General features: G+C 31.6%; 1 protein-coding gene across 1 annotated transcript in view; it reads left to right on the forward strand.

The window, feature by feature from the left end:
* LOC115887301 (hemicentin-1-like) overlaps positions 1-18,598 on the forward strand; it is a 662,438-nt gene that overhangs the window by 589,223 nt on the left and 54,617 nt on the right. Inside the window, exon 8 of the mRNA XM_030906694.1 lies at positions 15,792-15,922. Within this exon, the coding sequence (XP_030762554.1) occupies positions 15,792-15,922 (131 nt within the window). The remainder of the gene's footprint in view (positions 1-15,791; positions 15,923-18,598) is intronic.

The raw sequence follows: 18,598 nt of genomic DNA on the forward strand, positions 1-18,598 counted from the left end.
TCACGGCCAACACAAAAACCCGATTTGTTTATCTTTTTTCTTCGCTTATCGGACATCTGAGTCATCTGACACCGGCATTTCTTTATTAATACAATCAATAATATGCATACACTACAGATGAAAAAAGAAATTTTTTAAAATCTGAATAGTATAGGCTTCGTACATTCTCCGCCTGTGCTGCCACCATCGGAGAATATCGTAAACAACTAGTATATATGTTACTGTAAATGTCCCAAATGCGGTAAAACCTAGTATAAGCGCGGTAAAACCTAGGATAAGCGCGCTAAACCTAGGATTTACCAATGAATTAACACCCCCCAGATAACCACGCTAACCATCTCGAAATACGGTAAAACCTAGATTTTACCGCATTTCGGACATTTACAGTAACATATACAAATACACTGCTTTAAATAGCGAGTATACGAATAAATTCTTATATAATTATTCTCAAACTGTTAGGAAGTAAAATCTGTGAAAATTCTAAAAGTAAATATTTTGATATCTTCAGAATATCTGACTTGTATTATAATTTATTATTCCAACTAAAAAAACTTTTTAGATGAGTTCGATTACGGTAGCGAGCATAGTTTTACGTACTGGTTTTACTAATGGGGTCATAATTGCGGCTATTTCGGCAATAGCGAAATTTTTTAAAGGTACATAATTATAATTTCAGAAGATATTCATAAAACATTTAATCACTAGTTGATTAAAAAAGCGTACTATTAATATTGCAGATTATATTGTATGTCTATTTAATTTTCTCATTATGTAACCAGCACTTTGTTTACTCACTTGTTTCGTCGAACTGCTTGAATCCATTTTTGCTTTTGATCAAATCGGTGCGAGAAATTGTGAAGCTATAAAATTTTGTTTCGGGAGAGTTAAATATCCCGGAAAGTTTAGTTATTGAATATTATTGTAGCCAACAACGCCCTAATTACGCTCTCCTTTACGCATTAACATATTTTCCTCAATTTTATTATATATAAACATTTGAAATTGTCACAACACAACACGATGCGCGACGCCTAGTTAGGATTCTTTTTCACTTATTTTTTACTACCCGAAACAGCGTTAATCACACAAACCTCTTACCTGAGTGTTTTATAGTTTCAATAACTGCACTAGCAAAAAACTAAAATACTTACTTATATATTATGGACAAAGCCACGATGTCAATATTATTTTAATACGATCAACATGAACTGTAACCGGGATGGCGTGAAATACATAGCGAAAATTTACAATGCAATAAAACCAAGAATAAAAACTATTCTATAAAACCTACATATGAATAAAGAAAGAAAGTACATTATATTTTCTACAAATCCTGAGATTTTCAAGATTTTATGATCGGATCTACTTTTTTATTCGGAACCCTGAAAAGACTTAAAAGAAATAGACAAAAGAAATCTTCCTATTCAAAGATCGAAATCCGTAATTGTATATAAGTCAATTAAAATGAAGATTTATTATATTTAATTTAAATTTATTATTCGCTGAATTCATGGAGTGAATCACCACTTCAATAAAAAAACGACCCTCTCCCAGGTGATCTACAAGCAAAATAATTTAATGCGAAGCGAGAAGAACAGGAAACAAAATATTTTTGGAGGGTTTACAGTTTGGAGGAGTGGCGTAATTGTCGATAAATCCCCCTTCTCCCACCCTTCCCTGTCCGCCCCCAATTTACCCCCCTAAACGTTAATGAACCGAAACATAAACCTGGTTATTTATCGAGATGTTTATTTAGCCTTTATACCAGCTCAAATTTATTATTCCTTTCAACGTAAGGGGTATGGAAATAAGAAGGTGAAATATATTAAGGTTGGAGAAGGTGGGACTAAATGATAGCTGGTAGATCTGTATCTATAGATTATTTAAATTAATAATGTATACGTTCCCCAGCAAAAAATGCTACATCCCTAAAATTTTTCTCAACTTTCATATTTTATAACTTTTTATCCGATTTTCGTAGTTTGTACACTCAGATGCAAAAAAACGCAACGGAGAAATTTTTGGTCAAATTTAAACTGTTATATTTTTGTTATTATTAGCTCTATTTTCATGATTTTTTTAGAGACCTGTATATAATTATATCAACTTTACTTCGTAAACTCAGCTTTTTATAAAGTTTAGTATTTGGCATATTATACAGGGTTAATTGAGGGGTGGTTTTTTTACCTTAACTTTAAAACACCCTGCAAAAATTCCGTGTGTATATTTTCCTAAAATATAATTTTACGGTCAGAACCATGACTCCTGAGCATTTTGTTTTTTGATTCATGTCAATACATCATTTGGTTAATTTTTAAGAGCGAAATGAACTAATAACGATCAATTTGCAATTTTTTCAGTTATCAATACTTTTGATGTAATTTTTTAATATGACGAGATGGTTTTGGTGACTATTGTCATAACTTCATATTATACTGCATTGGATACTCTATACTAAATTAAAAAAAAAACGTTAAAGACTAAGGATGCAGTAAATCGTTTAATGAGAGAAAATCCGTATTATTAAGGTACTGTAGCCGAAATCCGTAAATCTACGGATTAATCAGTAGTTCTGGCAACACTGTTTCCGGCAACCACTCACTCTATCGACTGAAAGTAGAACTACGGTATAGTATTCTTTATCCACTGCGCTGTAAACGACTATCAGCGCACAGCGGCGCAGAGCTGAACTAAATCTCGAAATTCTCGGACAGGCTGACGGTAACACCAGCTACATCTCGGACTGGTTTTGAGCCACGGAATCGCTCATAAGGTTACGCATCTTCTTATTTCTTCAATTAACGGTAATATTCTTCTGTCAGTGTTATCCGTAACTCCTCCATAGTTTGTGGTTGCATAGCTCAATAACACAGTGCTCTTTTAAGTTCCTTCCATAGGCTCAATCGGATTGAGATCCTGGTCTGTTCTACTGCGACCCTTACAGATCTATCGTGGTCCTCTTCTATTTTCTAGATAACATTCTCCAATCTTTTTTCTCACTCTTAAACCATTTGACAATATATAATATTCGATTTTGGACCTTTAACTGCACAGAGACAATGGTAGACTTAATATAACTAATAGTTATATAAAAACGAAAAAAAATGCACGTAAGGCACTGAAAAAGAACTGCAAAATTGAACTTTTAACTTCAACTTTTCATATTTAACTTTAAGAACATTTTACATTTAATAGAATTTTTGTTGGTCCTATAAGGATAGATTTCAAAATAAGATATATAACTCACAAGCACAGCTAAATTATATTTATTTATGAGTATATGGTAAAACAATTTAGAATACTATACGTCTATGTGTACTGTTTATTTCAGCATCAACATCCTCGAGGTAATAGAGAGCGTCAAAAGTACGGCTGTATTATTTTATCAAGGAAATTGCTCTATTTACTGTTCACTGCTTAACATTCTATTTTGGGTTTATTGTCGATATTCGATGAGTTTATTCTGTCAACAGAGCCTATCACTATTACTCTACAAAATTGTTTGAAATAATATTTAGTCTTCTAGACTAAACAGTACGCCTAAACATAACGGGGAACCGTTTGTTTCTGAAAGAATATTAAAAAATCTACACGAAATTGATTATGATTTTTTACCCACGAAAAAATGTTTTGAAGAAATGTTTCCTAAAAATCATGTCATATGTCCCCTGATTGTCTTTACAATTTACGACATTTGCTTGTTCTAAGATGGTTTAATCCCACTTTTACTGTGCCAAATTCCCATACCGTTTTAGAAAAAATCAAAGGAAATATGAAAATATAGTTGAATTTCTAAATCCAAAAATTCAAAACGTCTCTATGGTTATATAATTTTGTTTTAATTCTCGAGTATATTGTTATTAATAGAATTTTAACTAACGTCATATTTTTTGCTGTTTTAAAATGTTAAAGAACCCCAAAATTTATTTAGTGACTACAGATACTGTACCATGTATAGTAATGTGATATTTGTTATACTCAAAGAATATACAAAAAAGTGATACTTTAACAGCAGCAAAATACAGGGTGGTCCGAACTGTATTCCGGAAACTTCGGCAGCACATTGTGCAGATAAAAAAAGTAAAAAAACATCTTATAAATGTATGTCCTAAAATGATTAGTTTTGGAGATACAGGGTGTAGAAGTTTCATTTTTATTTCAATTTTTTCTAAATAATTTCTGACGTAACGTCAATATTTAGCTGAAATTTAGTGCCTGGGAGTTTTTTGGTACGAGAAATTTGATTTTGATATCAATATGACTCCTACTTGTAGAGGGCGCCACCTACATATTTTTAACTGGTTTGAAGTGTAATAAATTTTCGTTCGTACCTGTATAAAACTACTAAGTAAAAAAATATATACATTTACGACTTTTTTATCGTAAAAAAGGTCTCTTAATAAAAATCGCTACGTGTAATAGTTCTCGAGATATTTGAAATCCTAATTATCAATACCTGTCATCATTGACATAAATTGAACAGTTTGACTAAATAGTTAATAGACTGAAATCATAAATTTTAAATGTTTTTGTGCCAAATCATCATCATCAATCATCATTTTTTCGAAGAAAATTTTATAATTAATTTAAAAAAATTGGCACCGGGAGGCACGTATAGCCGCCCATATTAAGATATGTTAATAAAAAGTTTGTAGGCAGTTCTTTTAGTTTTAAAGTAAAGGAATTTTTCCAATTTTTTTTATCTGAAAAACTGCGACAAATTTTGTTGCAAATATTATTCCTAATCTTAAATTGAAAACCGCGTTTTGCTAGCTACTGTAATTTTGGAGTTACGATTTTTCTAAATTTTTAACCCCCTCCCATACCCCCTTACAAACTCCCCACCCCCACCAAAACTAATAGCCAGATTCTCTGGTGCCACAGTATTTTTGTGCCAAATTTGGTTAAAATCGGTTTAGCGGTTTTTGAGTTATCGTGTTACAGACAGACGGACAGACAGACAGACACCATGAAAATATTTTGTATTTAGGTCCTTATGATCCAAATAACTCATTTTGAGTGCAATTAAAAAACCTTTTTTTGCCGATCTTAATAGCCTACCATACCTGTTGGTATGATCGGCTAAGAAATGAAATCGAAATTATATCACCATAGTAACGCCTTTTGATTTTTAGTACTAACTAAAAACTCAACTATACTTTCATGTTTTTTTTTATTTTCTCTAAAACGGTATGGAAATATGGAATAGTCTAAAGTTGATAAACCATTTTAGAACATGCAAAAATTTTTAGGAACTAATCATTTTTCTCAAAATGGTCAGTAATAAAAAAGGTCTTCTTTTTGTAAAGACAATCCGAGAACATACTGTATACTTTTTATCAAAAATATTTAAATGAATTAAAATCTCTTGCAACGGCTTTCCCATTTTTTCTTCATCCAATATAAACGTCTCTTAATTAATTTTGAGAAACATATCTTAACTACACTTAGAGCTGTATAGCTGTGTTAGCTAACTTATAAAGCTTTATTTAGTTTACTTTAGGCGGAACTATTAAAACGAGATGAAGTTTGTGCAAACATCCAGGCTTAATTAATTTCACTAACGTTTATTGCTCATTTTATATCGAAAAGCGTAGATATAATAATGATTAGGGTTCAGTAATGATGATTATTTAGCTGAGAAGGGGTAGAAAGTGATGATAAAATCAATCCCTGTAATTAAGGCACTTTTTTGAACACTTGATATGTGCAATTTTTTTTTTACACAAAAGAAAATTTACAACTAAAAATGAGAATTGATAAATGTATTGTTTTTGAAGTGAAACTTCTTTACGCGCATTGGAAGCAAAAATTCAAGGCCGTGACACAGGGTATTGAATGACGGCCGTGACGCACGAGCTAGCGAGAGGAAAAGTAGTAACGGCACTGTTACCATACCCACCCATTAGGAGTCGGTCTACCCGGGCACCCGGGTCTACCCCCTTTATAAAACAATTTAACCCCGCTATATCGTGATAATCTACCCCGATGACAAATAAGCTTGTGGCATCTCTGGGTGACGATCTGTGCCATAAGCGGCTAAGAAAATCACTATAATAAACTTGATACTGTACCAACCTTGATGTGTACCAATATCCTCTGGTTGTGTCCTAGGAAGTAGATTTTCATGCATATTTTCATCGACAGGTTTGTAGCTTCTGAATAACGGTCTAAGTAAAGCATCGAGCTCATTTGCCAGCTCAGAATTAGAATTTAGAGTTAGTAACTCGTATTTTCATTGGAGGACACTGTCATATTTATTTCAAACCAATAATCAATTAGAATATCCGTATAATTTAATAAAATTACTGTAAAAAAAATACTGTAAAACACACCACAGATCACACAAAACAAATAGTTGGTTAGTAGTAGTCAGAGATATAGATGTAGCAATATTTTGGTTTAATGGCCACAGCTGCCAGGGCTATCCGACCGGGTGATAGAATTATCGTTTTTTAATAAAAAATAAAAAAACATTATAAAATGATAAAGCTAGATAATATACGGTTTTATATTAACTCAAAGTTTATAAAAATCATTCATAAAAAAAATACATATCCTTCAAATCTTTCAATTTAATAGCTGTTAGTAAGAAGTTTCACTTAAAATATGCGCACCTCTGATGCGCAAGTAGTGCACATACTGTTTTTTTCTTTCTTGGCATTTAATAAAATTGCTACCATGAAAATTAAAAGGTGTTGATTACAAATCGGTATTTAATGTTACCGTAATCGTTCGGGCAAAACAAAAATTGGATCAAAACAAATCCAAAGCAAGGAATAAAGATGGAGGGGTCGTCAGTGCGACGAAACACGAAAATCCGAAGGAGAAATGATTTATGAAAGTTTTTATTAAGCATAAAAGAAACGGAGAGAGAGAAGAGTTAAATGGTTTAAATTTTCTTGAGGTTTTGGTAATGGTTACAAAAATTTTTTATGAGACAGGTAATTTGTTTCTGTCACAGTGGCGTATCCAATAATGTTCTAATCAATAAACCAACTTAAACTACTATACAATCTTGTATTGCAGAGATTTAATCTCAATCTTTCTATCACTCTCTTTAAATTAAAAAGATTAACTCCAATCTCAAAACATTGATCTTTAAAGCCCGGAATGTATGTAACTCCATCTAAAGAGAATCATAGATCATTTGATAGTACCAGTCATGACTTATAGCTGTGAAACAAGCTGTGAAATTAAAATAAAAATCAGAAGGAAATGATCTATAGATCATACTAAATACACTTTTAGTCACGTGATTTAGCTTGACCACCACAACGTTGCCCAATTATACATATTTTCTTTTAGCAAAATAAAACACTAAATCACCACAATACACCAAAACACTTTTACTTTTACACTGGACGCGCGTTTCGCTAACCATGTTAGCATCATCATAAACTATTTAGTTTATAATCATCTGCTGAAGATGCTAACATGGTTAGCGAAACGCGCGTCCAGTGTAAAAGTAAAAGTGTTTTGGTGTATTGTGGTGATTTAGTGTTTTATTTTACTGTGTAACACCAAACGTTCCAACCCTCAACTGTAATATTTTCTTTTAATCAAAATATTTTAAGAAAAAAGAATAAGTTAATTATCTATACTACTAATATATAAAATCCTTAAGTGACTGGCATGCTGATTAATCACGATCCTGCTCAAACCACTCAACGTAAGAAGCTCAATTTTGGCATAGAGGTTGATTCTAGGGTGTAGAGGTTCGATAAGAAGGGATTTTTCGAAATTCCAGTTCCAAGAGGGTGAAACCACCCCTCAAATATTACAATATTTTTTATTTAAAAAACGGTCAACTTTCCGAAAAAACGCTTAAACACGTATCTTTGATTTTGTTATTTGCATATTTTAAGATTTTTTAAAAATGTATACAGGGTGTTTCGAAAAATCTGGTCATTGATTAATCACGATCCTGCTTAAAGCGCTTGACGTAAAAAGCTGATTTTTGGAAAACAGATTGACTTTAGGGTGTAGAGGTTCGATAAGAAGGGATTTTTCGAAACTCGAATTCTAAGGGGGTAAAACTATCCCTCAAATATTAAAATATTTTTTATTTAAAAACCGTTTTTTCGGAAAATCTCTTAAAGACGTATATTTTATTTTGTTGTTTTACATATTTTAAGATTTTTTATAAATTTATACAGGGTGTTTCATAAAATATGACCATTGAGTAATCAGGATTCTGTTTAAACTGCTTGACGTTTAAAGCTGATTTTTTGCAAACGGATTGACTGTGGGGGGTAGAGGTTCGATAAGGAGGGGTTTCTCGAATCTCAAATTCCAAGGGGGTGAAAACACCCCTCAAATATTACAATACCTATTTGTTATTTAAAAAACGGTTAGTCTTTCGGGAAAACGCTTGGACAAGCATAATTTATTTGTTTTTTTTTACATATTTTGAAATTTTTTAAAAAATCATACAGGGTGTTCCAAAGAGTTGGGTAATTTCTTAACCACGATTCTGCTTAAACTGCTTGACGTAAAAAGCATATTTTTGGCAAATGGATTTTTCGAATGTCAAATTCCAACGAGTTGAAACTACCCCTCAAATATTACCAAGTTATATAATAATATCGCCACATTGTTTTTTCTCATGCTGACATAAATGTGAGAAAATTTTATCCAGTTTTTATGTTAATGGAAATTCTTGCTTTGCTTTATCATCACCATTACAAATGATTAATTCGACGCGAACGAAGTCGCTGGTACACGCTAGTAAATATATAAACTGTTATGATTTACATCAATAATATACACCTCCTTAACAGCACTTAAGTGATATAAAGGGCTATTACTACCGCTTTTCCGTTCAAAATATTCTAATAAGGTTGCGATGCGTTTTTTGCAACTACTATTAAGGTATACCGGGTGTGTCTCAAAAGTTTTTTCAAGTAAAAAAACGAAATTTGATATGTTAGTATATGACATAAATTAGGATTGATTGACGTATTCAATTGTTTTTGGTCACCAGTTCCACCGGAAGTAACTACAACTTTTGATTTTTAAATAGCACCCTCAGTATATTTCTACTTTATTCGATAGAAAATGACACTCTGAATAGAATGACATATCATATGTCAACTTTTGTCATATTCGCATATGGTTTATTTTAAATTATTACATGAGATTCATAACGACAATTTGATTCGAAATACCAAGTGTGTGGTACCAAATTAGAGGTAAAAAAATATTTTTCCAATTATGCTAATGAGTCACCCTTGTTCCATTTGAAAAAATTGAGATATGACTAAAAATACGACCGGCATCTTTTAACCGACCAGGACAAGACACGAAAAACATTAGACGATCAAAACTATTTTTCAAAGGCTCCTTGATTAAAAATGAGTGTTTTTAACACAGTGGATTGAAATTTAAAATATAATTTGTTTTTAAACGAAAATGTCAAAAGTTAATATATGATATGTCATTCTATTCAGAGTGTCATTTTCTATCGAATAAAGTAGAAATATACTGAGGGGCTATTTAAAAATCAAAAGTTGTAGTAATTTCCGGTGAAACAGGAAGTGACCAAAAACAATTGAATACGTCAATCAATTCTAATTTATGTCATATACTAACATACCAAAAATTGTTTTTTTATTTGAAATAATAAAAAAGTTATAGGGGTTAGGTTAGGGCACTTTCGAGACGCACCCGGTATTGTATCACTTCAAACTAAAAGAGGTTCTAAAAAGAACAATGTTCGACTGCAAGGTCTGCTAGTAAAAATTTGTAAGCTTAAAATATCACAACACAATTCATTTAAACCAAAAACTCGTAATACAAAACTAAAGTGTCAAAACCAATGGCAATGTCAGGAAATAAATAAATAAATGTGGCGAGTTGACATTTTTTACAGCAGAGCTACCTCTTGAATCCTCAGCGGAAAATTTAAGTTCCAGTTAGTCAGCCCGGCGCCGAATATGTCCATGGTTGACAATACTGAATTTAAAAATCGCGCCCTCGATTACGTATCTAAAAGTTGATATCGCATACTCGTATATTGAAGTTTCTCATCATTACGCAGTTGTACTTGAAAAACATATAAAGACCAAGGAGATGCTCTAATCTAAGATGGAACTACAACATTACAGAAGCGTAAATGAATGAAAAAATAAATTAACGGTAGAATAAAGCTGAGTTAATATTTCCTTAACATACGCTGCTGACATTCCGTTTTTTTTGAGAGAATTACAAAGCTGTGGAAAAACTCAAAGTAATGAAAAATATATCATTTTGAACGGCGCGACTGGCGTCATAGCAATAATATTTGAAAAAAATAACAGAGGATGAACCTTCTTGCGTTCTTTTCGAGGGCTCTGGAAAAAGTAGTAGGCGCAAAAAGAGGCCGAAAGGTGGAGGGGATGGAAGGGGGTAAAAGACTGATGCTGGAATTAATGGAAACCGGGGAAATGATGATGAAAACAGACAGAACGACTTTCGCAATTAGCCGGCGAGAGAACTGATGACGTAAGCTATAGAAATATTATTTCGGAAAGGAACCTGGTTTCCGCTTCCCTTTGTAAAAATAAACACAGTGGAGCTTCAAAATCATTTGAAATTCTTGGGACACATTTTAAAGTTTCGGACAATTTTTTTACTTATCTCTGCACTTAATAAAATTTAAGTTTCTTAATAATTTTTATTTTTTACTATATCTTAGAACACGCCTTTACATATTTCAAGCCCGGAAAATACGTAAGGTTTTACAGTAATAAATACAATTGTTACAATAAATACAGGGTGTCCCTATATTCTGTCGACATAACTAATACATATTTTTGAAATCGAAATAAGTTCATTAGACACAATTTACCTCTGTACAAAAGTGCTTCGATTGTCCGCTAGTGGGCATCAAATTTTGAAAAAATAAACAGATATTTTTAGATATTTTAAGAACGGTTATTCCTATTTGAATGAGATTCGGTGTGCCTATGTTTTGCTAAGTGCTTGAACATTCGTCTTTCCCCAAAAATCAAGAAAAAGTACGGGAAGAGTGAAAACTACCCCCACCCTTACATAAATTGTATAAATATTTTCCAGCTCAACCGACGACCGACTTTTTTTGTAAAATAGGGATCATTTATTCTAGTATTTACTACATTTTTTGTCTTTTATAAAAAAAGCCACATCACATAGTTTTCGAGAATTTTTTTTGGAGAATTTATTTTTCCAAAGCAGACCTACAAAATATACAGGTTCCAATATTCCGTGGATCTAGAACAAGTACGTATTTTTTGAATCAAAATAATTGCACATAATTTACCTTTATACAAAAGTGCTTCGTTTGCCCGTTAGAGGGAAAAATAAAAAATAAACCCTAATGTTAATTAATTTAAAATTAATTATTTTTTAAGCTTTTTATGAGGCCTTTTGCCAAATATAATTTATGGTACTAACATAAAATCCCATTTTTTCGCCAACTAGATTATTAGAGCATACCTAATATATTTTATCCGCCTCCATAGCTTGATGTGACAAAACGCATTTTTTGAAATTCACGTTTTTTTACAAGAGACAAAAAATGTAGCATGTACTACAAGGACCATCCTAAGAAAAAAAAACGGTCGTCGATTGAGTTGAAAAATATTTCTCCTAAAATTTATGTAGGGGTGGGGGTAGTTCTCACCCTTCCCGTACTTTTTCTTGATTTTTGTGAAAGTCAAATGTTAAAGCACTCAAACAAAAAAAAATAAAATCCCTAATGTGTGTTGATACAGGTATAAAAAATCAGATTTCCCAAATCTGCCCTTTTTTGAAATAGCCCTTTATTTGCAAGAAATCGCACTGATTTCTATACCAACCCTGTAATATCAAGAAAGTTTTTTTTTAGTTTTAAGAAGACAGATATTCTAAATTAAGAATTTCTAAAATTAAACGGAAAAATTTATAATATATAAAATTAGCCCTACAAATGTAATAAGAAAAACAATGTGTGAATAAACATACGAAAATAAATTAATCTGGATTTTTGACAAGCTAAACGTAGCATTTTGCCGTACTGATGATTTTATTTTTTATTTATTTTTTTTTTTTTCTATTGCCCTCTGTAGCCTCGTTAAATTTTTGCATAACTTCTTTCGGAATTAGATTTTCAATACGTATCGACTTTATTTTATCATTTTTTTTAATATAAGTGAATTCCTTAAACAACACTGACTTTTAAGTGACTCGAATGACGTAGATAAAATTAAAATAAATTAGAACAGTTGTGCTGCGTGGTTATCCCAATGCATTTTACACCAAATTCAAATTTCATGTTTATACTTTTTACAATGTTTCCACCAGTAAATACAACAGCATCCAAAATATACATAAGCGGATTAAAAATATTCAAATATTTAAAAACATAAATTTTATCCAAACAGGATAAAATAAACCATTGTACGTCATTCGTCCGCAATTAACTTTTACAGTTTCCATTTTAAATTCTGGATGAACATCTCACTCATACTTAACTGTAAAAGTTGATTTACCGGATTTATAACGTAACAAATATCTGCCTGAGGGGTAGGCAACCTTAATAGTACTTTGAAGAGACATGAATTCTCTATTGAATATCGGAATAATATATTGGATGTTCCATTTGAAAATAAAAGATTAACTTGCTTTTAAATGAGACCAAGGTTCAATATTAATTGAGTATATCCTTGTATAACTTTTTGGGCCAAGTTTTAATTTTATTTAAAGAACAATGGTTATTTTAACTACATATTAGGCTATACCAAGTAAATTCAGTGATAGCTTTTATTGAAGTTTAAAATGTATTCTTCATTTTTATAAAATGTTGAATATGTCAGAAACCTTAAAATTTAGTCATAAGCTTTTCTTAAGGCTGCCCTTCCCTAGACAAACTATAACACCTGCGGGGAATCCGAAGAGACGAGGTAGCTTTTAAACTAACAGAAGGCGGTGCATTGACTACTTGCACTTACGAATCTCTCGATAAATCCAAGGTCAACGGCGCCCAAAATCCCAACGATGGACCATATTTTATGAAAAAATTATTTTGCTGGTAGATATTATTCAATATGTGTTAAAATTACAAAGTCAATACAAAATATGAAAAAATTAACAATTATTAGTGCATAGGAAATGGTTTATACAGGGTGTTATAATATTAACCCACATAAAAAATCATATTTTCGCAGACTCAGGTCAAAGTCACACCTTAACTAGTTTCCAAAAAATGTATGAGCCTAGAAGCATCATAATATGTAAAAAATTTTGTTATACAGGTTGTCTCAAAAGTCAAAAGTAATTAACTTTTTTATAAAACTAGTTTTTTCTTAAAAATCGATTTTTAAGTCTTTTGAGACAATTGCATAAAAATATGATAGGAGCTCTACCTTAAACTATTATTTTGAAAATGCAATATTTTATCAACTTACTTTGTAACTTATTGAAAAATATATATTTTTTATTTATTTATTAATATCTCTGAAACTATCCAAATATATTTACATCTTATCTAGGATTATGTAAAGTGATCAGAAAGGAAGCCAAAAATGCAACAATATACAGAGTTACAGTGAGTGAGTATACACTCACACTTTCTTGAGCCACCCTATAGAATTTAAAATATTTTCCTGAAATACATCCTCGTACATACTTTAAGTTTGCAAACTTAAAAAAGTTTTTTATTCTAGAAGCTACAGATGCCTGACGCACTATTGCCGGACTGTGCATCCAACAAAACTATGCTCTATCATACAGGGTGGCAGTTTGGGGCAGATTTATTTTGCTCGACATAAAAGAATAAGGACTACCTAAGCGAATGACATGTATAAAAAATACGATATTTCTACATTTTTTTTAAATCGTTCATAAATTTTAAAGGTTTTTTTTTGAAAAATATATTTTAACAAAAATGACCCTAATACAAATATGGGAAAATATTATTAAAATGTGAAAGAGCAGAAAAACAGTAAAAACTTACCCCTATCATCTACATTCATCATAAAAAAAATATTTGTAAAATATACGTTTTAAAAAAAAATACAAAATTGAGACACTTCTGCTGCGATATAATAGCATTTTATTAGTTACGACAATTCCATTATTCATTTGCTTTTGTTTTGGGATGCTCCAAAGCCTACTTGTTGTAAATTGATAACAAGATTTATGAAATATTAATATCTTTTTTTTGGGGATAATCAATGTTTTTAGTGACCCTGGCTCTCTGTTGTTTCCTGTGTGGACACCCTTGGGTATTAAACACGAAATGATTTTCAAAGATGAAGTTTTTTGGAAAAAAACTAAAAAACAGCTTACGGAATTCTACATAAAATGTCTTTTGACCGAATTGGTGGATCCTAGAAAATCTAGAAATATGCCTATTTGAAATATCTCTGTTAAAAGTTAAGTAGTCCATCGTAATCGTCCATTTTTTAAACAATATTATTATCTAATATAATCAATGTTTATATGCATTATTATTGCCTATATGTATGTCCATTGACTTCGTATATGTAGTACATACCTTTTTAGTAAAGATATCATCTTAGTACATCTCAGTGTTTTTTATTTTATTTTGGTGTGTTTTTTTTTCAACGAATTATTTTTTGTTTGTAGAGTACTACTATTATGGCACTTTAACTATCACCAGTATAATACATAGTAATATAATTTTTATCACTTTTAACAATATTAATTTTTTAAACAATTTAAAAATAATAGAGTAAAAAAGTAAGAATAGGTAGTAACAATTATTATATCATGTAATCTCTGTATCATGTATCATGTACTATTTCTTTATTTAATGCGATATAACGATTTTACTCTAATTTTTGCTTATTGAAGTCGCGCCGCCGCGCCCTGGCACCGCGCCGGTTCATGTTACTGTGGACTTCCATTACTTCACAGTGGTCAAACCATCTTATTAATTATTTATTGTTTTATGTTTTGTTACATTGCATCATGATTAATGACCGTACACACACAATAGATGAAACGCAAATTTTGTTTGCCGTGGGATTTGATTACAAAATAAAAATTTTAAATTATTGTGTAAGAAACAAGCGTTATAAAATAATTTATCCAAATAATTCGAATACGTACCTGGTTTCCTTTGCCCGCCTTCAACAGCGTCAGCAACAAAATTCATGTGAGGGCGCCACATTACGAGCAACAAAAATGATCAAAATTGGGTTTGCAGAGGGTCGGGCGTCACAAAATTGCGACCATGTTTTTTAATATTTTGAAATAATTTTTATTTCACTTTATTAAGGAAGCTTCCGGACATGCTTGTAATTAGTTTTAAAATCGATTTGAATACATTTAATGCTAAAAAAAATACTTATAAAATCATCTTTTTTTAGGGCGTTTTAGGGGTAAATTTGAAACAGTTTGAGTTGAGTTTGGGGAAGGAAATATAATTATAAGCACGTCTTAAGATGTATACAAACAAATAATGATTCGTGAAGAAAGGTCACATGGTTTTTGCAGCATTTTATGACAGCCAAACCCTTACAAATGCTAGGCTAGCGCCAGTGGGAAGGAGAGCCTTTAAAACTCACCTTTATTTTTCTTTCTAGTATCTGAAAAGCAATTAATACATAGGGTGTTTTATTACAAAAAACACAACTTTGATGTGTACTTTTTTGGAGACATCCTGTAGTTTAAACGTAAAGTAAATTAACACATAATATGCTGACAAAATTTCATTTCACTGTCATTCTCCTTAGAAACTCCGCGTCGTCTATACGATTCGTTTTCTTTGAATAAAAGTAAAATTTGTGTAAATAATAAATTAATATTGACCTTTCTTTCAGATCCTCCTCAAGTTGTTCTCCATTTAGGCAGTACCCTCAATCCTGGTGATATTAAAGAAGGCGATGACGTATATTTCGAATGTAACATCAAGGCCAATCCCAAACAATACAAGATTACATGGTACCACGATGTAAGTATCTAATTTTTATTCTTTTAGATTAAATCGTTTTGTAATACAACATGTTAATATTTGATCTGACTTGGAGTTTTTCAGTTATCTTTCTGGATAGCTTCCACGTCTTGCTGCCATTATTATTAGTGATGTGCCGGTATTTTAATAATGCCATTCTAGAACGATATATTTTCTCTGTGTGTCAACGTCTCCGATGTTATTTTCTGTAAATATTAAATACTGTATAACATAGACTTGTTTGAAAGAAAGAACATGGTTTGTTCGCGCTGTATAATGTTTCAGATTCGGATCTGCTTATAAGATTTTACTAGATCTCTTTTTTTTTGCTTGGGATCATCATCATCATCATCATCATCATCATCATCACGCAGCCTTCTTTCACGTCCATAGTTGAACATAGGCCTCCTCTAAACGTCTCTAGTTCTCGCGGTTTTTAGCTGTTGCAATCCAGTTAGTTGTTATTCGTTTCAGGTCGTCGGTCCATCGGGTGGGAGGTCTGCCTTGGCTACGCTTGGGATCAATCGTTTCAAAAAAAATAATATGCGCCACTGACTTTTTTTCACTTTTTCCGGTTTGCAAAATTGTGTAGACCATTCAATGCCGATTAAAAGTTGTCTCTTGATATTTCGGTCTCCTTGATAAGATAAAATAAATTTTATTAATTTACATTAATCCAAGTCTAACAGCAACCTTTAAATAATTCGAGGGGGAAATCACTGGGGTATTGTATGTACAAACGCAAGAAATTGCAGGGGAATTTTAAAGTATTTCGGGAAATATCGTGGGATTTCAAGGGTATTGCGTCATATTTAACAAAATTCCTTTACAATTTTGACAATTTGGCAAACGCATATTAAGCGAAAAGCCAAATGCAGTGTAGGTGATCGTGTCATTCGATTTTTTTTTAATGTTATTAACTGACCAAAGTATTAAATAAGTACAAAGTGATTCATCTTAAAAAAAATATGAAGAAAAGTTCCTATAAACATGGATGTGGAAATGCATAGTTTCAAAAAGAGGATGTTAAAACTTTTAAAAAATAGGCCTTTGGTCTATTTTCAATATCATTTTTTTTAATTTGATGTACTCATATTTGATGTAGAACATCAGTGTTATAAATTTTAATAAAATTTAATAATAAATTAGATTAAACAATGAATTTATTAATATTCCTTTTATTTTAATTCTATTAATTGTGATTAATAATAATTGTGATTAATAATTATAAAATATTTTATTATTAATTGTGATAATTAATAATAAAATAGCGTTCATGTCATCAAGAAGATCGAAATCGACAAAATATCAGGATACAACTTTTAATCGGCATTAAACGGCCTACACAATTTTGCTAACAAAAGAAAAGAAAGTCAATGGCGGACATGTTTTTTTTAGAAAAAAATTCTAGTGATAACCCATACGCACGTGGTGAATATGTGAAACACTTTTTTAGCATTCAAACATGTTGCACTTACAGTAACTTTTACCCTCAAAATTTCATTCGAATCGCTAAAAGCATTTGGAAGAAAATTACAATAAATCGAAAAAAAAATAAGACGTCAACACCCTGTAGCTTCGAAACGAAGCAGAATAGGACCTATGATGATATGAAAAATAAATCTTATTTTTACATGAGGAATTTCCCCATGTGAGATAGCACAAGTTTTTTGAAACACTCTGCAAAAAATCTTTATTCTTGTATAAAACTCTAAAAAATCTCCATGCTTCAATAATTCGATGCACTAAATTTTACTGTCCAATTGAGATCGTCGACAGACCACTGTCCGGTGCGAGACGGCCAAAGGAAGCCATCCAGGAGAGTCTATCGGTAACGGAGTACGTTTCCCTAATGGGGTCCGGGACGAGGGCTCCCGAGGGTGTCGTTCGGTCATTTCCGGATCCGGTCGTCCCGAGACGCTGCCCGATTTAGATAAGAGATCTGAGTTATGACGCGCACTAGAAACTCTTGATCGCGATCGTTGTTCGATTCGAATCGGGAGGAGGATTTGTTATGGTTGAGAATGTTTGTACGAATTTGTATGAGGCTGCGACATACGATAAAATAAATACCGTATGACCATAAAGAACGACATAAGAGGGCTGGGGAATGGAAATTGATGGAAATTTGAATAATGGCAATTTTACATATATGTAAATGATTTTAAAAAATTCAAAATAATTTATGAGCGTTATGTCGTCTCCAAAATCAGTTATTATTATTATTAAACATAGTTGTGTCTGCGGCAACATTCTGATAGGTACCCTGTTCTCCTATTCATAAAAATACGTAAAAATAGATTTTGATTAAAAATACAATGAGCGTAATAATCTTGCAGTCGGATCCTGTACTATAAGTGCTTTTGCCGTAAGTAGAGGTATTTATTTATAGTTTATATCAAATAAATTTTAGTCATGTGATTAAGCTTGGCCGGTACAGTTTTTTTTTAATCCATATATGTATTTTAGGAAACAAAAATAAATTAATTATGATTATATAAACAGTTATTATTTATATCAACAAAACTTACCTTCTTAACAGCACTAAAAGGACATAAGGATCCATTACTACCGCTTTTTCATTCAAAATATTCTAATAAAGTTGCGATGAATTTTTTTGATGGGTATTCAAAAAGTAGTACACTTCGCACTAAAAAAGGTTCTAAAATGAACAAT

The sequence above is a fragment of the Sitophilus oryzae genome, unplaced genomic scaffold (assembly GCF_002938485.1).
Source record: "Sitophilus oryzae breed Bouriz unplaced genomic scaffold, Soryzae_2.0 scaffold_562_pilon_pilon, whole genome shotgun sequence".
In the NCBI taxonomy this organism is placed as follows: domain Eukaryota; kingdom Metazoa; phylum Arthropoda; class Insecta; order Coleoptera; family Curculionidae; genus Sitophilus; species Sitophilus oryzae.